Source organism: Cetorhinus maximus, chromosome 3 (genome assembly GCF_964194155.1).
Source record: "Cetorhinus maximus chromosome 3, sCetMax3.hap1.1, whole genome shotgun sequence".
Taxonomy (NCBI): Eukaryota; Metazoa; Chordata; class Chondrichthyes; order Lamniformes; family Cetorhinidae; genus Cetorhinus; species Cetorhinus maximus.
The window spans coordinates 140,104,111-140,127,183 of record NC_135881.1 but is presented as its reverse complement, the minus strand read 5'-3'; the positions used below and the strand labels follow the sequence as shown (position 1 = coordinate 140,127,183).

The 23,073-nt window shown below is 40.3% G+C and overlaps 1 protein-coding gene across 5 annotated transcripts in view; it reads right to left on the bottom strand.

Annotated features, from left to right (window-relative positions):
* The window catches only part of LOC144678938 (sodium bicarbonate cotransporter 3-like), a 233,759-nt gene that overhangs the window by 119,613 nt on the left and 91,073 nt on the right, over positions 1-23,073 (bottom strand). For 4 of the 5 annotated variants that reach the window (XM_078539048.1, XM_078539049.1, XM_078539050.1 and 1 more), the window contains 3 exons: positions 17,080-17,218; positions 3,131-3,291; positions 2,173-2,361 (listed from right to left, as the gene is read on the bottom strand). In XM_078539048.1, the coding sequence (XP_078395174.1) occupies positions 2,173-2,361; positions 3,131-3,291; positions 17,080-17,218 (489 nt within the window). Of the gene's footprint in view, positions 1-160; positions 506-2,172; positions 2,362-3,130; positions 3,292-17,079; positions 17,219-23,073 lie in introns of all 5 variants that reach the window. The other variant, XM_078539052.1, reaches the window with a different exon arrangement.

Below are 23,073 nucleotides of genomic sequence, written 5' to 3'. Positions count from 1 at the left end.
GCAAAACTATTTTTTTCTTTGTCTATTATTTCACCGTGGAATATCAGTTGATTGCGATAAACTGCTTTCAAACTATTACTAAGGCATGCTAAGTGGCATAATCATTCTCCACTACTAGTGCTCCACATGCACAAAATTATTACAACCATTTGATATTTGCCTGGTTTATGTTCATCACATTCTTCATGTGCTTTCACCTGTCCTTCTTGTACCTCAAGTTCTTCATCAGGGGGGTGAACTATCACATCAGGAATATCCTCACCGACACAAGACACCAGCAACTGACTTTGACCCTGATGGCGATGCTCAAGCTTTGAAGTGGAAGGTGGTGTATTTTGAGGGGTGGGAACGGGACTTGTGCACCTTGAACCTGCTAGTGATCCACCCTTGGAACCAAGCATAAAGGAGCCAAATGGAACAGAAAAACGAGAAGCTCCTCTTAATGAAATACTTGAAGCAGAGATACCAGCACGGAGTGAAAGGCGGGAGGCGGAAAGGCCTTCCCCTATCATCAAAATGAAAAAAAAGAAAATATAACTTAAATGGGATTTAAGAAGCCACAGAGATCCATCCAAGTAGAAATAAATCTATTAATCAAATAAAGATCTGCTGTGGCTAGTTGAATCATGCTTTGAAAATATGAAATGCTCAAGCAAGTAAGTGAATAATAAAAAATAATGCATATATGTTCCAAAGCAAATCACTGAATGAAGTATTAGGTTGGTCTTTTGAAAAGATGGCAGCCCAGAAAGTTAAATCAAGAATAAGAGTTTTTGTAGGTTGCCATTTAATTTTAAATTAAAAATCTTTTTCATTTTTGCAAATCAAAATTATTGAATTTGGAACATCTGCCACATTCCATGGAGAATTCCTTTGTGAGCTTTTCCTCATTAGCTAACGCTGGCTTAATTTGGCTCCCAATTGTGATTATATAATCTGCAACGATCAGTAATGCAGTGTGGCTGCTCCAATTGTGGCTTTTGAAATTCTGGCCACAGGCAGACCATTTTTTTATGGTTCCTCAACTTTCAACATGTCATCCACTTTGGTAGAAGCGTTTACCTTACTGGCATTTTTTGTTAACTTTTTCCTCTTTCCACTTTTTTTCCAGGCCTTAAGTTCCCCATTTCGCCCACAAAAGTCTCTCACTCCTCAATTTAATCCTTTAATATTTAATAGCCTCTTGCTTCCACAATTTCAGCTTACCCAAGTCTCCCATCTGATTAATTTGGTTCCTTCAGGAGCTGTCAAGCCTTTCTCACCCTGCTCTGTTCCATCAAACCTGCTCTGGCTTATTTATAGAATCTTACTGCCAAACCGACACTCAAATTAATTGATTTTCAAAAACAAATTTAAATGACATCACAGCCCTCCAGCTTGCCTCGCCATATAATTCTCCCTGCCTCCTGGTCTCCAACTTGCCTTCTCCTGTGGCTGGCCTAATTATCCTGTGGTTTCTCACCCCACATGATCTCATGACTGCACTTGGTCTTAATGCCCTGTGTGCAATACAACCCATTTAAAAATTTCTACTTTTGACCATTTGAAATAGTTGTGGCAAATAAGTAACCCTTATCATAAGATTCAAAATCTGTGATGTCTCTTACACCAATTTTAACAAATTTAATGATACAGTACCATAAAAGTTACTTGACATTGCAATTAACTTTAAACTTAAATATTTGTCAATACTAATTTGCCTCATTTTCTCAGTTAAGTAACATCTCCTGCTGAAAAAAAGTTCTGAAAAAGAAAACTGTTATTCTGTGAATTTGTATCAAGTATTTTGGGTAGTGGTTTGTGTATAGGTACATAGTTAGCAACACAGATACAGTCTGTACACACTAAAAGAATTACATGAATTGGTCACAGACTTCTCTGAATGACTAAATAAGTAGACTTCACAGCAAATCTGAATAAATGATAAACAAGTGCCAGCAGTAAACAAAGACTCCCAACATCTGAAACCACATATGAGAAAAATGCAACTGGAAACACCAGGAACTTATTTCGTCAGGTGGTATTTTTCAGGTGGAAACTATAGGACCTACTGCAATATGTAGCAAAACCAAGCCAAAAGCAGCTTCTATGATCAAAGTTTACAAATACCAGCTTATTCTGGTGCCATTATTCTGGAGACAGTAAGAAATTGGATACTACAAAACATCTCACCATTTCGCTCAAGCAAGTGAGGATCAGAATGTTTCTTGCCTATATCTGCAAAGGAGCGGACAATAGGGATGCGGTTACTCAGTTTCTTCTCACTCTGGTGATGGTGCTTTTTCAGTAGTGCTTCCCGCACTTTGTCTCGCATGCTCTTATCCAGCTGATCAGATGCTATCATGTTGTCCAATACCATATCTGTAATACAAATTAAAGAGCAAGCAAGAAGGGAAGGACAATAAAGCAGCAAGTGCGTAGAGAACAGCAGAAAGGCAGAATGTGCAAAAAAAGCATAACAAAAAAGAACAGATGCACAAGCAAAAGGAATTAGAGAAAGAAAACACACATAAGAAAGAAGGCAAGAGAGAAAGTTTAACTTTTAACTGTAATTATAAAATAATTTTTTTAAATTCACTACATATTTCAGGTAGAAAAGGAAAATATTCTCCACAATTCTAAAATCAGCAATCAGCAACTTAAATTTGTTATTTTTCTAATAGTTCATTATCTTTTTAAACAGGTACATGCAATTTGTAATTGTTCAAATCCTTATATGGAATGAAAACCTTGAACAAGGAATGAACATAAAGAGGAAAATGAGTACATAAAATAATCATAATGCCTTTAATATAACTATGCTTTGACATCACAAACAATAATCACTATTTAATCTGAAAGTCCCAAACTGGTGAAACATAAGCAATCTATATTCAATACATTAATATGCATCAATACAATAGTCTAACCTTCCTTTATGAGAATGGTTTCAGTCATACTGGCCTTACTAGGCAGCCCTGGTATATTCAATTCAAATTTTTCACAAAATAATACAAGATGGCATTTTTAGTATTCATAATTGTAAACACTAAATTTTAAGTTACCAATAGTTTTCTAAAGAATTACTACTTTTATAGATATTATTCAGTGAGTGTAAGTGATCAAACAGCATTTGTGATTATGTACAAACCTGCTATTTCCTCTGTGGTGCTAGCTCTCATATCCAGCATGACTGTTCCATTTAGTATGCAGCTTCTCAACTCAAACAGACTATGTAAAGAGAGGGTAGCCACATATGGTTTACTCCATCGCTCCCCTCCGTCTTCCACATCCTCCTCAAACTTCAGCCATCTGAAATGAAAAGCAGATGTTTAGTACTGATCTATTTTGATGCCATTATGCCACAAAAAGGAGGCACTTAAAGAAGCTACTGGATGGTTTGATTGTTTACTCTAAAGATCAAATGATAATTAAAACAGTTTATAGTTGAAATCTAAATCTAAATCTAGAGATCAGCTGAAGTCAATCTTAGAAGGTATAATAGATATATTTCAATGATTAAAGCTTGGCTGTACATGCTAGGAGAGCTATCGTGATCAAGAGATTAAATCTTTCAATGAGTGTAGCTTAAACGCCAAACATATAATATATACATGTAGGTAGAGATTTATAGGCATTTATATGTACAGATATACAACCAAGGAGGTGGTGGCATAGTGGTATCATCACTGGACTAGTTTTCCAGAGACCCAGGCTCGAATCCCACCATGGCAGATGGTGAAATTTGAATCAAATGAAGTCTGATGATGACCACGAAACCATTACCAACTGTCGCAAAAACCCATCTGATTCAAGAAAAATCTCCTTTAGGAGAGAAGGAAATCTGCCATCCTTACCTGGTCTGGCCTACACGTGACTCCAGACCCACAGCAATCTGGTTGACAAGGGGTGAGAATGGGCATAAATGCTGGCCTAGCCAGCACTGCCCACATCCCATGAACGAATAAAAAAAAACACATACATGCATAGGCATGCATGCTTCCACACAAGACCAGTTTTCATTAGTCACTATTGTTAACAGTATTTATCTCTGAAAACTGTGCCTATCACACAAAGATATCCACAACGAAGAATGAATTTGCAAGTTAATGAGGACAATGGGTTTCATTGAGTTATAATCTAATCATAACTCGAGCCAGCAAGGAGATAAACAAGACCAGCAGTGGCAGCGCAATGAGAGTGAGCACAGAGCAAGACCAGCAGAGAAAATAAGAGCTACAAGATGCGCCAGTTCATTGTCCACCGACTACGTTTGGCAAAAATCTTAGCGTGACAGAGAGAAATTAATAATTGTCTGTTTTCTTTTCCTCCTCTCTCTAAACTCAAGTTGAATCCTAATTATTCAAATAAACATGATTAAGATGACACAAAGCTCGGTGGGAGGGTGAGCTGTGAGGAGGATGTAGAGATGCTTCAGTGTGGTGTGATTTGGACAAGCTGACTGAATGGGCAAATGCATGGCAGGTGCAGTATAATGTGGATAAATGTGAGGTTATCCACTTTGGTAGCAAAACAGGAAGGCAGATTATCTGAATGGCTATAAATTGAGAGGGGGAATATGCAACAAGATCTGGGTGTCCTCGTACACCAGTCACTGAAGGTAAGCATGCAGGTGCAGCAGGTGGTAAAGAAGGCAAATGGTATGTTGGCCTTCATAGCCAAAGGATTCGAGTACAGGAGCAGGGATGTCTTGCTGAAATTATACAGGGCCTTGGTGAGACTACACTTAGAATATTATGTGCAATTTTGGTCTCCTTATCTGAGAAAGGATGTTCTTGCTATAGAGGGAATGCAGCGAAGGTTTACCAGACTGATTCCTAGGGTGGCAGGACTGACATATGAGGAGAGATTGAGTCGATTAGGATTATATTCGCTGGAGTTCAGAAGAATGAGGCGGGATCTCATAGAAACCTATAAAATTCTAGACTAGACAGGGTAGATGCAGGAAGGATGTTCCCGATGGTGGGGGAGTCCAGAACCAGGGGTCACAGTCTGAGGGTACAGGGTAGACCATTCAGGACTGAGATGAGGAGAAATTTCTTCACTCAGAGTGGTGAGCCTGTGGAATTCGCTACCACAGAAAGTAGTTGAGGCCAAAGCATTGCATGTTTTCAAGAGGTAGATATAGCTCTTGGGGCGAAAGGGATCAAAGGATATGGGGAGAGAGCGGGAGCAGGCGATTGAGTTGGATGATCAGCCATGATCATAATGAATGGCGGAGCAGGCTCGAAGGGCCGAATGGCCTACTCCTGCTCCTATTTTCTATGTTTCTATGACAGGGCAGGTGACGTTTTGCAGCTGTAACGTGTGGATAGTTGTGGACGCTTGTGCGATCCACAGCGACCACATCCACAATAAGTACCTGCAGCTCAAGGAACTTCAGCTCAGAGCTGATGAGCTGGGCTCCGAGCTTCGGACACTGCAATATATTAGGGAGGAGGAAAGTTACCTGGATACTTTGTTCCAGGAGGCAGTCACACCCCTTAGGCTAGGTACTTCAGATATGGTCCATGGTCAGGGACAGGAGGGTGTGACTGCAGGTGAGGCAGGTATAGGGATCCAATGTAGCAATAGAGGTGCCTCAATCCTTGCACTTGTCTAACAGGTTTGATGTGTGTGCAGTTTGTGTACACAAGAGAATCGGCTGCAGGGAGGATCAGCAAATTGACCACAGCACTGTGGTGCAGGGGGCCATTCAAGTGGGGGTGGGGGAGGGGGGTAGGGGTTGACTAAAGGGGAATGTAGTTGTAGTAGAGGACAGAATAGATAGGGGGTACATACTGTTCTCTGCAGCCGAGAGTGTTAGTCCCAAATACTATGCTGCCTGCCCAATGCAAGGGTTAAAGACATTGCCTCAGGGCTAGAGAGGAACTTGGAGTTTGAGGGGAGGGGTCCAACTGTCATGGTTCATATGCAACTACATAGCAGAGCCTCTTTCTTAGTCCTATCCAAGGGAGCTTGAACAGTTAGGAGCTAATAGGCAGAATCACAAAGGTAAAAATCTCTCGATTACTACTTGAGCCACAAGCAAATTGGCATAGTGTTAATAAAATCGGAGTTGAATGCAAGGCCAAAAGACTGGAGTGGGAGAGATGGGTTTCAATTAATGGGGCACTGGCACCTCTAATGGAGAAAGAGGGAGCTGTACCATTGACAAAGTGTTCACCCACATACTGGTGCCAATGTATTGGTGAATCGTATAACTAGGCCTGTATAGAGGGTTTTAAAATAAATAGTTGGGGGAGCAGAGTATTCACATGAGGAGAGATTTGGAAAGTTAAAGAGAAAGGAACAAGGCAATAATGCAAGGTAGCAATAGGGGTAATGATAACCTGAGTGTGACAAGAAGGCAGAGAGCATAAAAATATAACACTAAGGTAAAAGCAAAAAACTGCGGATGCTGGAAATCCAAAACAAAAACAAAAATATCTGGAAAAACTCAGCAGGTCTGACAGCATCTGCGGAGTGGAACACAGATAACGTTTCGAGTCCGTATGACTCTTCAACAGAACGAAGGAAAAATAGAAAAGAGGTGAAATATAAGCTGGTTTAAGGGGGGGGGGGGGACGACAGGTAGAGCTGGATAGAGGGCCAGTGATAGGTGGAGATAACCAAAAGATGTCATAGACAAAAGGACAAAGAGGTGTTGAAGGTGCTGATATTATCTAAGGAATGTGATAATAGGTGACATTAAGGGTAGAAAGCAGGACGAGCAAGGTACAGACAGCTCTAGTGGGGGTGGGGTGGGGGGAAGAGATCAAAATAGGCTAAAAGGTAGAGATAAATGTATTTCCATCCATTGTTTTAAAAATAATGGAAATAGGTGGGAAAAGAAAAATCTATATAAATTATTGGAAAAGGGAGGGATCGGAAAGAGGGTGGGGATGGAGGAGAGAGTTCATGATCTAAAATTGTTGAACTCAATATTCAGTCCGGAAGGCTGTAAAGTGCCTAGTCGGAAGATGAGGTGCTGTTCCTCCAGTTTGCGTTGAGCTTCACTGGAACAATGCAGCAGGCCAAGGATGGACATGTGGGCATGAGAGCAGGGTGGAGTGTTGAAATGGCAAGCGACAGGGAGGTCTGGGTAATGCTTACAGACAGACCGAAGGTGTTCTGCAAAGCGGTCACCCAGTCTGTTTGGTCTCTCCAATATAGAGGAAACCGCATTGGGAGCAGCAAATGCAATAGACTAAATTGAGGGAAGCGCAAGTGAAATGCTGCTTCACTTGAAAGGAGTGTTTGGGCACTTGGACAGTGAGGAGAGGGGAAGTAAAGGGGCAGGTGTTGCACCTTCTGCGGTTACATGGGAAGGTGCCGTGGGAGGGGTTGAGGTGTAGGGGCTGATGTAGGAGTGGACCAGGGTGTCCCGGAGGGAACGATCCCTGCGGAATGCCGCCGGGGGGGGTGAAGGGAAGATGTGTTTGGTGGTGGCATCATGTTGGAGTTGGCAGAAATGGCGGAGGATGATCCTTTGAATGCGGAGGCTGGTGAGGTGATAAGTGAGGACAAGGGGGACCCTATCATGGTTCTGGGAGGGAGAGGAAGGTGTAAGGGCGGATGCGCGGGAGATGGGCCGGACACGGTTGAGGGCCCTGTCAACCACCGTGGGTGGAAAACCTCGGTTAAGGAAGAAGGAAGACATGTCAGAGGAACATGTTACATGTTTAATTCTACCAGGGTTAAAACCTACTTTGAAATATTCCATCCCTAGTACTGATGCATACCATTTCAATAATGGAATACAACTGCCCTAATGATGACTTATTTTAAATATTATCTTTCCAAAAATTAAAATTTCAGATGAAGTAACTGTTCTACATTTCCTGGTTATACTAAGCACTGAAAGCAGAAAGGTATTTGTTTAGCTGGTAAAGAAACTCAGGCTCAGATTGACAGGTGGTGGAAGGCATCATTCGGAGGTTGGAAGATTGGGTATGAGGACGTGTGCATCTAAGGTTTAATACTTGCCACGATTGGCTCGCACCAACCGCGGCTGAATCTACACGGATAAAAATACATTCATACTGAAAACTTACAGCATAAAGAGGCCATTTGGCCCAATTGGTTTGTGCCAGTGTTTAAGCTCACACAAGCCTCCTTCCAGCCCCCTCCATTTCACTCAGTCTATTGCTACGACACGGGGGGGAGTGCACAAACTATCAACCCCACTACTCCGTAGGTCGTACCATTAATTTAAATGTCTAATTTTCTCACTGAAATGGCCAACTGTGCACCTTGATTTCTAGCACCCAGAAGAAAACAGACTCTGACCAGGCTTATTTCAAAAAAACTCAGAACAGTTAATTTATTTTAAAACAAAACTTCTTTTCACAAGTTGCAAATACTGGTTAACACACAATTGTAATCAGGAAGTATAACTACCTATCTCTTCCTAAAGAATTGCCAAACACACACATACAGACAGACACACAGACAAAAGGGTAAACAGATAGAATCTCTCTGCAGAGATGGGCTTTGGAGGGTATGTGTTATAAAATAAAGGGCAATGTCTGCAAGGTCTCAATGCTGCCAACCTGGAGTTCCTTCAAGTGGTCCTGGTGGATGACTGGAAGTTCTCACCAACTGGTCACAGTCTTGCAGGCCCAAATGCAGTCTAGTTACACTCGGATGAGGGTTCTCTGGCTACAGGTTGATAGCCACACACAATTTTATACACGGTAGAGGGAGGGAGCCAGCTAGGTAGCCTTCCTTCCTCAGCTTGTTCCCCAACAAGACTGCCTTCAAAACAAGCAGGTTCAAAAAGTTTTTTTTCCTTTCACCCATGTCATTTCCAGCAAGTTACCAACCTTCCATTTCAGTATATTTTCTCCATCAATTAAAGTGATTACAGTTCAAAACAAACAACTAAGATCTTCCTCAAGTACCAGGTGATTCCTTTGAAGAGGCCCGTTTGCTGACAGTTCTAAGGTGAACTTATGACCTAAAAAAATCCCAGGTTAACATTCAAATGTCCAGATAATGGCACATCCTTCCATTTTATAAAAGAAAAATTCAGTCTTGAGCGATATGATTGTAACATGCCTCTGCCCTTAAGAGATAAAACACCATTTCCAAATGTGCCTCATCGCAAAGTATACAGAAAAAGATATATACAACATATCAACAAAATTCAGGCATGCATTCACTCAGCCATTCGTTCTTCACAGAATCGTTACTGTGTAGGAGGCCATTCGGCCCATCATGTCTGCACTGGCTCTCTGAGCATTTTAACTTAGTACCAATTTCCTGCCTTTTCCCCCATAACAGTTTGTACAGTTTTCTGATTTCCTTGTTTTCCAGACAATTTTTAAAAAATTACATTCTTGATAATGCATCAATGATATTATCTTTTCCAGCAATACGAACATTTTTTAAGTTATACGGTTGTATTAGCAAGCTCCATCGCAAGAGTCTGTCATTCTGAATATTTCCAGTGGCCAAACGGTTATGGTCAGTATATACGGATGTTTCTTTACAGCCATGACGGATATACGCCTCAAAATGCTTAAGAGCCGGTTACAATCCCAGGGTTTCCTTTTCTATCGTAGAGCATCTCTTTTGATGCCGATTTAATTTTTAGAAAAGTACCTCACTGGCTTCTCTATACCTGATTCATCATCTTGCAATAAGACTGCACCCACCCCCAAGTCACTCGCTTCGATTGCCAGCTTGAAGGGTTTAGCGAAATCAGGGGCGATGAATGCTGGTTCATTAGTTAGAATTGCCTTCAGCTTCTCAGAAGCTGTCTGGCAATCTCCTGACCATGTCACCTTAGGTTTCTTTTGCAATAAATCTGTTAGCGGAACTGCCATTGTGCTGAAGTTTAGCACAAATTTATGACAGAAACCATACATTCCTAAAAATCTCATGATTTCTCATTTAGTTTTAGGGACAGGGAATTCCATCTAAGCCTGTACCATCGCTGTTCTTTGCAAGACTTGTCCATGTCCTACAATATGCCCTAAATAAATTACTCGCATTTTTGCGAACTCACTTTTTGCAAGGTTGATTATTACATTTGCCAACTGTAATTGTTTAAATAAGGCTTGTGAAGAGGAGATTTTACACTCTCCGATCCCGCAACAACCACAGAGACTCAGGCGTCCTTTTAACCGGTTTTATTCAAGCATATGCAAGGGAGCCGCAACCATTCCTAAGAATGAACACCCAGCTCCCTGACTGATTACATTTCACTACTTTTGTACTTTTTCTTATCGTAACACATTTGAGTACATTTGAATACATCCAATCAGTAACCGACACACCAGCTCCATACTAACTTTATCCTATTGAGTACATAAACATGTGATTTTGCTAACCAATTATTCTAAAGGATGTATACATAATTATATTATCTAATCAGAATTAAAGCACATACGCAAAGACCTTGGTTCTTACAACTCAAGACTGTTTGTGTTTCATCAAAGCCCCCTCATTGTCCATCTTCCCATATCTAAGCTAAAACCATCTGCCCCTTCCCTATGTGAGAGGGGAGTACACTTAATCTAATTTATGTCATACTTCTGTCTCCAGTCTGACTCTCAAGGCTGTGCAATGTTCATCTGGTAATCTTCAACTCTTAATATGTCTGCCTGGAGATTTTAGGGTTTTTTCAGTAAATTTTTACTGTATTCTCTTTTAGCATTTTTAATTTCCCCCTAACAGCTTGCAATTGTTTTAAATAGTCTTTCCACATGTTGCTATAAACCAATAAATCATCCAAATAAAATACACAGTTAGGAACATTAGTGATCGCCTGATTCATTAGTCTTTGGAAAGTGGCTAGAGCATTTTTTAGTCCAAATGGCATTACTCTGCATTGATATAGCTCATTTAGCATGACAAAAGCTGACATCTCCTTAGCTTGTGATGTTAAAGGTACTTGCCAGTATCCTTTCAACAAATCTTCGTAAGGAATGTGGCGCTGCCAACCCCGTCAATACAATCTTCTAGATGAGGGATTGGGTATCAATCATTTTTTGTTACTGCGTTAACCTTTCCATAGTTTAAGCAGAATCTGGTTGACCCATCAGGTTTAGACACTAACACTAATGGAGAACACCAACTACTTTGACTAGGCTCAATTAGGCGATTTTTTAAAAATATACTGAATTTCTGCTGTCACTTGTGCTCGTTTCTCTGGACTTAAATAAGGATGTTGCTTTATAGCAGAAAATTCCCCTACATCCACATCATCTGTGACTGAAGTTGTAGACCCTGGTTTATCCCTACAGATCCCTTTAAATTCAGTAAATAACCTCAATCATGGGGATATTCATGACAATATGCTTTAATCATTGTTTTGAGAGTTTGATAGTATGTCTCTAAAGCTCCCTGTGCTTGTAGATGAAATGCAGTGGATTTTAACTGTTTTATACCCAAACTATTCATTATGTGCTGAAAAATTTTAGACATAAAATTGGAACCTTGATCCTACTAGGTCTCTCCCAGAAATCCATAGAGTAAAAAAATTGGGTTAACTTCTCTATCACTACTTTAGCTGTAATTATCCTTAAAGGAATGGCCTCTGAAAATTGAGTTGTCATATCCATTGTATTAAGGGTATCCTGCCGTCCTGCTTTCATTTTTGGTAATGGCCCCACACAGTCCACTAACACCCTGCTAAACGGTGTTAGTGGTAGAATGGGTATGAGAATTAAGGGTGCCAGTTTGATTGCATGCTGTGGTCTTCTTACCATCTGGCACGTTTTACCAAACTGCACCATGTCCTTATGACAACCTGGCCAGTAAAACCACCGGTTTATCCGTGCTTGAGTTTTTCATATCCCTATATGCCCTGCCATAGGAATTTCATGCATTATCTGTAATATTTCTATGATATTTGGGCGGTACCAATACCTGATGAACAAATGTCCACTTCTCACCTGCAGGTCTGTGAGGACGTCGCCACTTCCTTATTAGTATCCCATTTTTAATGTAATAACTTTCTGGAACTTCCTTAGCCTCAGCTTCAGTTTGGGCTGATTTTGCTATCTTTCTTAACTCTGGATCAGCTTGTTGAGCCTCAAATAGATATTTGTAAAACATCTCTTTCAGATTATCCAAGTCTTTTAAGAAAGTTTCAACCAGCCAAATACCTGGGGGTCTGTGGTATCACTTTGACCTTCGATGATAGACTCTGCTTAGCCATTGCTCGGGTCATCATTCACGAAGGAAAAATTCCTGGAATCTTTTCTTGTAACTGCTCCATCTCTTTAAACTCATTTGGGCTTTCTGTAAATACGGGAGAAACTACCACCTTCGCTCCAGCTAAATCATTTCCTAGGAGTAAATCAACTCAATCTACAGGTAACTCCTGAACAACCCCTACTGTCACTGTCCCAGACATTAGGTCACACTCAGGTGCATCTGGTACAAAGGTACGGGTATATACTCCCCACCAATACCGTTGAATAAAACTTTGGCTTTTAATGCACTCTCTGCTGAAAAAGTTATGCCTTTCTCCAGCAAAAGTGTTTAAGTGGCTCCCATATCTCTTAGTATTATTATAAGTTTAGCTGTCTCATTTGAGGGATAAGGGTTATTTTTCCTCTCAACAAAAATTATTTATAACTTTCATGTATCTTACTCACCTTTCCTGAACTCAGTGTTCACACTCAGTTTCACAGCTGCAGTTAATGCTACAACTTGATCTGTTGTACTTTCAGTCAGGGCTCCTTTTCCTCAATCACCCTTACATACCCCAATAAATCCCACGGATTTACCATGCAACTTCCAGCACTCTACATGAACATGTCCCACCTTGTTACAATGGAAACACTTAGGCCTTTGAATATCACTTCCAGCCTCAGCACCTTCCTTTCTGGCCTGAGAAATTTCCGGGATATTCCCAGCTGTTTTTTCTCTTCCCTAGCTACTTGCCTTCCTTTCAACTTCCCAACTTCTATCCTTCTCGGGTTGGTGGAGATGACAGAAAAAGGGTTTGGATTCATGGACCAGCTCAATCATCAGCCATCTCTGATGCCTGTTCAGCTGTTGTGACCCTCTAGTCTTCAACATGGGTTCTAGCTACTGGAGGAAGTGAATTTTTAAATTCTTTGGGAGAATTATTTCTCTAAGAACTTCATACGTTGTCTCTACCTTTAATGCCCATATCCAATAGTAAAAATTACTCTGCTCTACCCTCTCAAATTCAATATAGGTCTGTCCAGGCTGTTTCCTTATATTCCGAAATTTCTGCCTGCATGCCTCAAGGACTAATTCATATGCACTCAGAACAACCTTTTTTTTTTAAAAAAACTGCATCATAATCCACAGAAACCACTTCTAACAGCAATGCATAATCCTCATGAGCTCTACTCACCAACCACTCTGAAAGAGCAATGTCCAGATTTCTTTTGGCCACTTCATTTGCTTAGCCACCTCTTCAAACAAAATGAAGAATGCCTCTACATTCATTTTCTCAAGCTTTGGGAGGGCTTGCACACATTTAAACATCTCCCCACTAGGAGTTGGTTTGGAGGTTTTCTTACACCATCAGAAACTTCCTCAGCATCCGAGGTCTCTTTTTTAAAAGCCCAGCCTTTTATGCCGGTATTCCCTTTCTAATTCCATCTCTCTTTCCTCCAATGCTAACTTCTCCCTCTGGAGGTCAAGTTCTCTTATCTTCTCTCGTTCCCTTTCTCTCTCTCCTACCTTTCTGCTTGCCCCCTTTGAAATTGTCTCTCTTTTTCCTTTTCCTCCCTTTCTCTGTCCTTTTCTTTTGCCTCCAATTCAATTCTTTTCAGTTCTTTTACATGTTCAAGTTGCTTCATTCACAACTGGATCTTAGCTGACTCAATTGACTCATACCCTGGAGAACGTGGTCTCTCTGGTATCCCTTCCAATTTCAAATGCTGCCTCAACTATGTCTGCTTCCCTCACCCTACAGGTAATTCTAACTCCAACTTATCTGCCAATTCAGTTAGCTGAGTCTTGGTTACATTTTGCAAACCAGTCAGGGTTACATTTTCAATTGTAGAAAATTCTTAGCAACTTCCAATGTCATTTTAGTTTACCAATGTATAAGAAACCTGGTCTCCATCCTTTTATTCCTTGCCAATTATTATTCTGCATCCAATCATCTGCTGTCCCTATTTCAAATCCCACAAGAGCCCCCAATTTATGTTACGACCAGAATGGCAGGAGTGTGCAAATTTTCAAGCCCCACTACTCTACAGGCCAAATCTTTAATATGTTCAATTTTCTCACCAAAATGGCCAATTGTGTACCTAGACTTCTTGCGCCCAGAAGGGACTCTGACCAGGCTCCGTTCAAAAAACTCAATGACCAATTTATTTCAAAACACAACTTTTTAACAAGTTGCAAATACTGGGTTAGCACACAATTGTAATTTGGGAAATATAACGACTTATCCCTTCCTAAAGAATTCCCCCAGCGTACATACAGACAAAAGGGCAAACAGATAGAGTCTCTGCAGAGATGGCTTTGGAAGATGGGCATTATAAAATAAAGAATAATGTCTGCAGGGCTTCGATGCTGTCAACCTGGAGCTCCCTCAAGTGAAGCCGCTGGTCCCGGTGGATGTCTGGAAGTTCTCACCAATTGGTCTCAACTTTACAGGTGCAAATACAGACGAGTGACACTCGGATGAGGGTTCTCTGGCTACAGGTTGATAGCCACACACAATTTTAGGCAAGGTAGAGACAGGGAGCCAGCTAGGTAGCCTTCCTTCCTCAGCTTGTTCCCCAACAAGACTGCCTTCAAAACAAGAAGGTTCACTAAGTTTTTTTTCCTCTCACCCATGTCATTTCCAGCAAGTTACCAACCTTGCATTTCAGTATATTTTCTCCATCAATTAAAGTGATTGCAGTTCAAAACAAACAACAGATCTTCCTCAAGTGCCATAAGGTCATGTGATTTCTTGGAAGAGGCCTACTTGCTGACAGTTCCAAGGTGAATTTATGACCTTATTAAAAATAATCCCAGGTTAACATTCAAATATCCAGGTCATGCCACGTCCTTCCATTTTGTAAAAGAAAAATTCAATCTTGAGATATTTGATTCTAATACCATATATATTGTTTCATTCGCCATGATGTGCTTATCTAGCATTCTCTTAAATGCATTCTCTTATGCATTTGTGAATGCTCACAAATTTTATCTTGGATTTGTTCTCTAAGAAAAATTCATCCCAAGGCACTTAAGAGATGTAATGAGACAAAAATTGACTCTAAGACCAAAGCAACAGATATTTAGAAGCATTTTCAAAAGGTTAGACAAGAAGGTTGTATTAAGGCGGATCTACAGCAGGTAATGGAGGGATTCAGGGAATGAATTCCAGACCACAGGGCCTAGAGACAGCTGAAGGCAGACAGCCAATGGTGGAGCGAAGGGAGGGAGATAGAATCATAGAATACAAAATGTTAGTCAGAAGATAAAGAGTGTTCAGGGCAGGGGTGTTTGGGGCTGGAGGAGGTTACACAGATAGGGACAGGTAAAACAGCGAAGTGACAACACAAGGATGATAATTTTAAGATGGAGGCATTGGGGTCTGAAAGCCAAAGAAGATCAACATGGATAGGGAATGATGGATGAGTAGGATTTGGAATGGGGTGGGATAGGATCATGGACATTGGAGTTTTGGATGCACTGAAAATTTATCGAGGATGGTAGATGGGAGGGCATCCATGTGAGCACAAATAGTCAAACCTAGAGATGACAAAAGCAAGGATACGCATTTCACCATCAAATGGGCTGTGGCGGGGCAGATACCAGTAATGTTATGGAATCAGAAAAAGAGGCAATTATGATGGAGAGGATGTGTGTTGGAATTGGAAATGCAACCTGGGGTGAATAGGACAACGAAACTGTGAACAGTCTTATTTAATCAATGATAATGGCCAGGGAGGAAGAAAGAATCAGTGATAAGGGAAAGTGATTTGTGCAGGAGAAAGCTGATGGATTCAGGCTTCCCAATGTTTAGCTGTGGGCAATTGTGACTCTTCAAAGCATGAATATTCTGGCAACAAAGGCTGTAGGGTTTGAAAGAGGTGCTGAAGAGATAGGTCCAGGTGTTACCAGAATACATATCAAAGCTGACTCCACATATGGAGATATTACCACAAGACAGCAAATTGAAGAGGCAGGAAGAAGTATAGATTTTTGGAGGGATTTAGGCGTAATGGTAAAAGAGTGGGAAGAAAAGCTATTTCTGGAAATGTTCTGGTTGCAATGAAATAACTAAGAATGCAGCCAAGGAAAGACATCCCACCAAACTGGATAATGAATGACAGAAGGATGGTTGATCACATAAAAGGCTGCAGAAAGACTAAGAAGAAAGAGAAGATATAAGGCATCATGGTGTCCAAAACAGAGGGTGTATTTTATGGCTTTGGTTTGGGCCATTTCAGTGCCATGGCGAGGATTGAATTCTGATTGAAGAGGTTCAAACATGAAGTTGCAGGGAAAATAGGCATTGATTTGAGAGGTGATATTCAAAAACTTTTATGGGGGCAGGTGGGGACTGATAGCACTTTGAAAGGATGGGGAGCAACCTCAGCAGAAGGAATCATTTAAAATGTCAGCGTGTAGACTAGGAAATGAAGTTAGATGGCAGCAGTTTTGTGAAAATGGGATGAAAGGAGTAGGAAGAGGGGGTCATGGACAAGATGAGCTTAGAGACTCAAGTTACTCAAGAAAATTTCTAGGATAAGGCTAATTAAATTCCTAGAAAAGAAAAATACACAAATTTTAAAAATGACTTTATAGCTCGTCCAAATCACTGACTGCAATATAAAATGCCGTTTTTCCCAAAAAAAGTTAAAATATTGCAATACAAGCAGATTTAATAAAACTTCCAAGTTAGCAGAATTGTAAAGTTAGGCTTGCCAATCACCAGAGAAAATTATTACTGGTAGTTTTATCAGAATCTCAATGAACATCTTTTCGTGACACGTAATCCTTTGTATGTAAGATTATAAGAAATACTATTCTGTACATTGGGGGACATATTCCTGTGAAACAATAGTATACAAGGGTGTAAACATCTTCCCAGGGTAATCAGGAATTAAAATGAAATAAAAACAATAAACCCATTATCACAATATTAGCACTTACCGGGCTGTTTCTTTCCATTCACAATCTTCTCCATCACGGAAGCAAAGTTCATCCAGTTCTGTAAATAGATCATGAGGCATGTGCTCCTCATCATCATCCTCTATCCCCAGGATAAACTGGACACGTTGAGATGGGGTATCTGCATTTTTTAAAGATTAGATTAAAATCAGGTTTAACTACTGCATTCATTCAACAAACTTGTATGTTACTATTCAGTTTTTTTTTAAATTTAAAATGCTCTATAAATTTTAATGGTGCACATCTGGTTCACATATTGCTCTATAGATTTATAGTTTTGGTGTAGGTGGTCATCATTTTGAAATGTGAAAACAATAGCTTAAAATTAAATCAATATGACAGGTTTTGTTGAATGAATCAATTCTACAATCCTACCTTACCATAATCAAAACATTTTTAAAACTGTCATCTGATGCAAAGAGTTCAAATTCACTCAGTCACTTTGGCTATGACATCATCCTAAGGATCCCACTCTGGATCAGGTTTGGTGCCTTCGGTTTCAGAATCAAACCTCCACCACAAATACTCCTCTCCAGCTATTGAATTGCATATTCCACATTTTTTGAATAATCTGATGACTGTTTGTGATTAGCATCCCTCAATTTGATGATGAAACCACAACAAACATCAAGGAGGGCAGCATGCATATTTCCATTCTTAGTGAAGGGGTTCTCTCCATCCACCATCACCTATTTCTTCTGGTGTGAACATAATCCTCGAATAGCTTGTTGAGGCACACATCCAAAGGTTGAAATGCGGATGTTAGAGCCCCTGGTATAACTGCAATTTGCGTGTTATTTCTTCATAGGCGCCTCTCGAACTCATCAGTTATAGGGGCCTGAACACATCCCACACTAATAAACTGTGTTCTTTGCATAGGCCACCAGGATGCCTATTCCATACATTATTGATCCACAACGTCACTCTATTCTCATCCATCCAACCATTGTCATGGACATGCACAGAAACTCCTGCAGGGAACTTTATTTTCAGCGTCATTTTGCCTTTCAAAATTAGCATAGGCTTTAATTTTGCTCCCCTGGCCATGCTAGCTCACTATGAATCTCATCTTTTCATGCCCTGTGGTTTTCACTACAACAATTTCAAACCTTTCCACTTCACAGTTCAGCTGCTAGGCATATCAAAATTCCTGGGCATTTCATCCATGCTGCCTTTGTGACAAATTGGGTACCCATGTTTTTGCTGCTGTCCAATGATGAATCTCTGAAAACTGGTAATTTTGGCTGTCTCTGAACAATCTTGGTCTTCTGCCACAACACTAGACATTTTCATTTAATAAAACAGATACACCAACTAGCTGTTGCTCTGAAATCTTGGCTGGACTCGGTTTGGTTTGGCCCACTTAAGTGCAGATAGGCACATTGCATTTCTGGTGACTATACCCATTCTAACCATTTTTAAGGACCTATTGCGATATATGCTTCTCAAGATCACGCCAGTGGCTGGTCCCTGTTCTCATGGCACATTTGGTCTTGAGCATCTTCTTCAGGCTGGCTCCTTCTGCACGTTTTTCACAAACACTGAATTCATTACTGCACCACAGTTACTTGACAAGTTAGCAAAGGTTACAATTTTTAGCTTGAAACCAGCTTTGTACTTCATTCTTTTTGCTAGAGGACCCATTTCTGTTCATCATGCTCTGTGGGCTTGTCTTAAACTCCCACACATTATCTTGAAAACAGCCCATATCATCTGCTTTATCCCATCAGCCAACTTTTAAGATGCGAAAAACATGTATTTGAGATGAAATATCTAGGCTGACTTCTAATGTGAGTATAGCATTTCTTATGCAGTCGGACGGGGGGGCAGGGGCAGTCGACTTAAACACCAAGTATAGGCCCAAACATGATTTTGACACCAAAGAAAAAGGGCTTGTCTGATATGCCGGGTTGACTTGCCGTGATCTATGGTATATCAAAACTGTTCTTGATTTTGAATACCTCTTTCAAATTAAATTTCCTTTTAAGCTCCTCTTCTCTGAAGGAGAACAAGCACATATGATGCCATTATACTCTGAACAAAAATTTGCTACCTGAAATGACTTAGCAATCTTTATGATCTCCATCTTAACTGATTTTAGACAGAAAAACAGTGATAATTCTAAAACACAAGTGTAAAAATTTCTAGTTTAAAAAAATCATATCCTCATTGAAAAAGTCAAAGCAGGGAGAATGAAAATAAAAAAGTAAAATTTATATTGAGCATCAGCTATGAAGTGTATTCCCTGGGCAGCATCGGTAGATGTATTTCAAAATAAAGGTAGTATTACTGGAATTTAGCCAAGTGGAAATATGTACTCAATTCTGAATTTAGCCTGCCCTAGATTTTGAAGGTGAATTATAAAACATCAGAAATGTGATCCTCATCAGTTACAGAGAAACAGCATGGCTGAAGATGGGGTCAACAAACTGGGTGAAAGTTATTCTAGGCTTACTGACTCTGCCAAATAACAGCCAGACTTTTAGAGTGAACATACAGTAGGTAGCATATGGAAAATAATAAATTAATATTCCTTCTGAACTAAAAATTCTATAGGGTTGATCTACCCTATCCCTCCACCCAGTATAAGAACCACAATCTGCACACTTTTACATTTGGATCTGAAATATTAGATTTTGTAACTTTGTCCCTGGTCAGCACATGGGATGAAACAGGCCATACTGGCTGTGTTGTCAAGGCAATGCGTGGGAGTTTAAGACGAGCCTCATCTGGAGGTGGAGGCTAAATATAATGAAATCTCTCTGTCTGACTCGGAAGTAACATAAAGTAGATGGTTCCAATTGAAAAATCAATCACCAAGTTGCAAATTTCTGAAATGGCTTTATGGAAAATAAAGTTATACAGTATACCAAAAACTGGATTTACTTGCCCAGACATATCACCACTATTTTACCATAACAAGGACTAGCAATCCAGAGGCCTGGGCTAATGATGCAAGCATGAGTTCAAATCCTACCATGGAAGCTAGGGAATTTAAACTTGGTTAATTAAATAAGTTTGGAATAAAAAGCTAATTCCAATAATGGTGTCTATGAAACTACCAGATTGTTGTAACAAAGCCACCTGGTTCTTGCTGTCCTTCAGGGAAGGAAACCTGTCATTTTTACCTGGCCTGACTTTCAACAACTCCAGACCCACAGCAAAGTGGTTGACTCTTAACAGCCCTCTGAAATGGCCCAGAACAACACACTTATATTAAACCACTATATATTAAAAAAGACAGACCATCCTGTATCTCAACCAAAGCACCAGATTTGGACAGGTCAAAGGTACAGGCAGCCCAGATGACCCTGCAAAATCCTCCTCACTAACATATGGGAATTTGTGCCACAGTTGGGAGATTGTCACAGAATAAACAAGCAACAGCCTGACAGAAAATTATATCATTCAGCCAACATCCCAGAGCCCACCCACCCTGGATACATTATGTCCCACAGGCAGGACAGACCCACCAGGCCTGTTGGCACAGTGGTATACCGTCGGTAGGGAACAGGACTGGGAATTCTCAACATCAAAGTTGCATGGTATTAAGTCAAACAGGGACAAGAAAACCTCCTGTTGATAACAATCTATTACCCTCCCTCAGCTGATGAATCAGTACTCCAAGTTGAACACCACTTAGACAAAGCACTGAGGGTAGCAATGGCAAGAATGTACTCTGGGTAGAGCAATACTGACCAAGCCCTGAAGGACATACCAGCCAGATTGGACTTGCAGATGAGAGAACCAACACGAGGGGAAAAAATAATTTAGGCTCATCCTCGCCAATCTACCAAGGATACAGGCCTAAAGAGCTCCTCCAACTATGTCCTACAGCTTAAATGATTATCCTTCAACCACAGCCATCTTCTTTTGTGTTAGGCATGACTCCATGGAGACGTTTCCCTCAGGTTCCCAGTAACTTCAGTTTTGTTAGGACTCCTTGATGCCACACTCTGTCAAGGGCAGTCACTTTTACCTTACCTCTGGAACTCAACTGTTTTGTCCAGGTTTGGACCAAGGCTATATATGTAGGTCTGGAGCAGAGTGATCCTGGCCACACATGGATCAATGCTGGGGCATCAACTATTTACAATCTGTATCAATGACTTGGATGAAGGGATCGAATGTGTGGTTGCTAAATTTGCTGATGACAAAGAGAGGTAGGAAAGTAAATTGTGACGAGGGGATAAAGTCTACAAAGGTATTGAGATAGGTTAAGCGAGTGGGTAAAAATTTGGCAGGTGGAATATGATGTGGGAAAATATGAACTTGTCCACTTTGGCAAGATGATTAGAAAAGCAGTACATTATTTAAATGGAGAGAGATTGCAGAACTCTGAGGTACAGAGGGACCCGGGTGTCCTGATACATGAATCACAAAAAAGTTAGTGTGCAGGTACAGCAAGTCATTAGGAAGCCAAATGGAATGCTGTTGTTTATTGCAAGGGGAATGGAGTATAATTGTAGGAAAGTTTTGCTAGAGCTGTACAGGGCCTTACTGTAGTACTGTGTACAGTTTTGGTCTCCCTGCTTAAGAAAGGATATAATTGCATTAGAAGCAGTTCAGAGAAGGCTCTCTTGACTGATTCCTGGGATGAAGGTGTTATCTTATGAGGAAGCGTCTTATGAGGTTGGGCGTGTATCTACTGGAGTTTCGTGAGGTAATCATATCGAAACATATAAGATCCTGAGGGGACTTAATAGGGTGGATGCTGAGAGGACATTTTCCCTAATGACAGAGACCAGAGCTAGGGGCATACAATTTAAAAATAAAGCGTCTCCCATTTAAGACAAAGATGAGCAGAATTTTTTCTGAGCAACATTAGTCTATGGAATTCTCTACCCCAGAGAGCAATGGAAGTCATTGAATATTTTTAGGACTGAGTTAGATTGACTCCCTTGTCAATGAAGAATCTAAGTATGGAGGTAGACTGGAAACTAGAGGCCAAAATCAGATCAGCAAAGATCTTATCAAATGGCAGAGCAGGCTCAAAGGGCTGAATGGACTACTCCTGCTCTTAATTCATATGTTTGTATGTAAACTAAAGATATGGTACACCAACATAAGTAGAAATCAGTTTTAGAGTTTCTTATTGTGGTGCATCCTATCATGGCATCATACTTTCCTTTTGAAATAGCCTTAATGGATTATTTCCCCTGAAAAAAAACATTTTTATGGAAGAAATAATTTATTAGACAGCAACTTTTTTTTTAAAATGGTGTGGAAGATGAGCACAATGAGGCCAAGAGACTGGGATGGCATAGAAACATCACTGTGAAGCATCGCAGGTCTACAACCAAGAGGAGCAACTGCTGAGACAGGTTAATTTTTCTTCATTTTCCATTTTTTGTATTTAAATGTTTAAATGAGAATAAAAGTTAGGTGATTATAAAATAATGTTCAAATACAACACTTTAAGCATAATTATGGGTTTTCTATTGATACCTTGAAATCTATTGCCTCCTGCTCCACTCAGAATAAGTTATGTTAGTAAATATCTTTCTAGCCTGCTAACTAGTTACCTTATCTGTGACTTGCATTTCTTGAAGTCAATCTAAAAAAAAATTCAGGAAGCATTTGAAGTTTGACATTCACTTTCCTGACATGGATTTGAAATAGAATCCAACTGCATTCAACACTCAAGGTAGAGTTGAAGCCAGAGGGAAAAAAAGTCTTCTTTGTCCACCCTCTTCTGAAGGTACCAACGCTAATTCATGCTTTGATGTGTTTCGACAGGTGCCAATGCTCTGCTATACCCACAAGTGGTTGTTATTCCTTTGAGAGATTAGTTACCAAGACTGTGCAGTCAGTCTTATCCTATCTTCTACCAAAGCACAAACTTTTCAACAGGGATGATTGGATTTCCATTGGAAGAGAGTATCCCGTCTGATAGCTTTCCTTCCCCTAGCCAAGGGACATAGAAATCACTGATAAAAATCAAATTACATGGGGTCAAACCAGCCCTTTACCGAT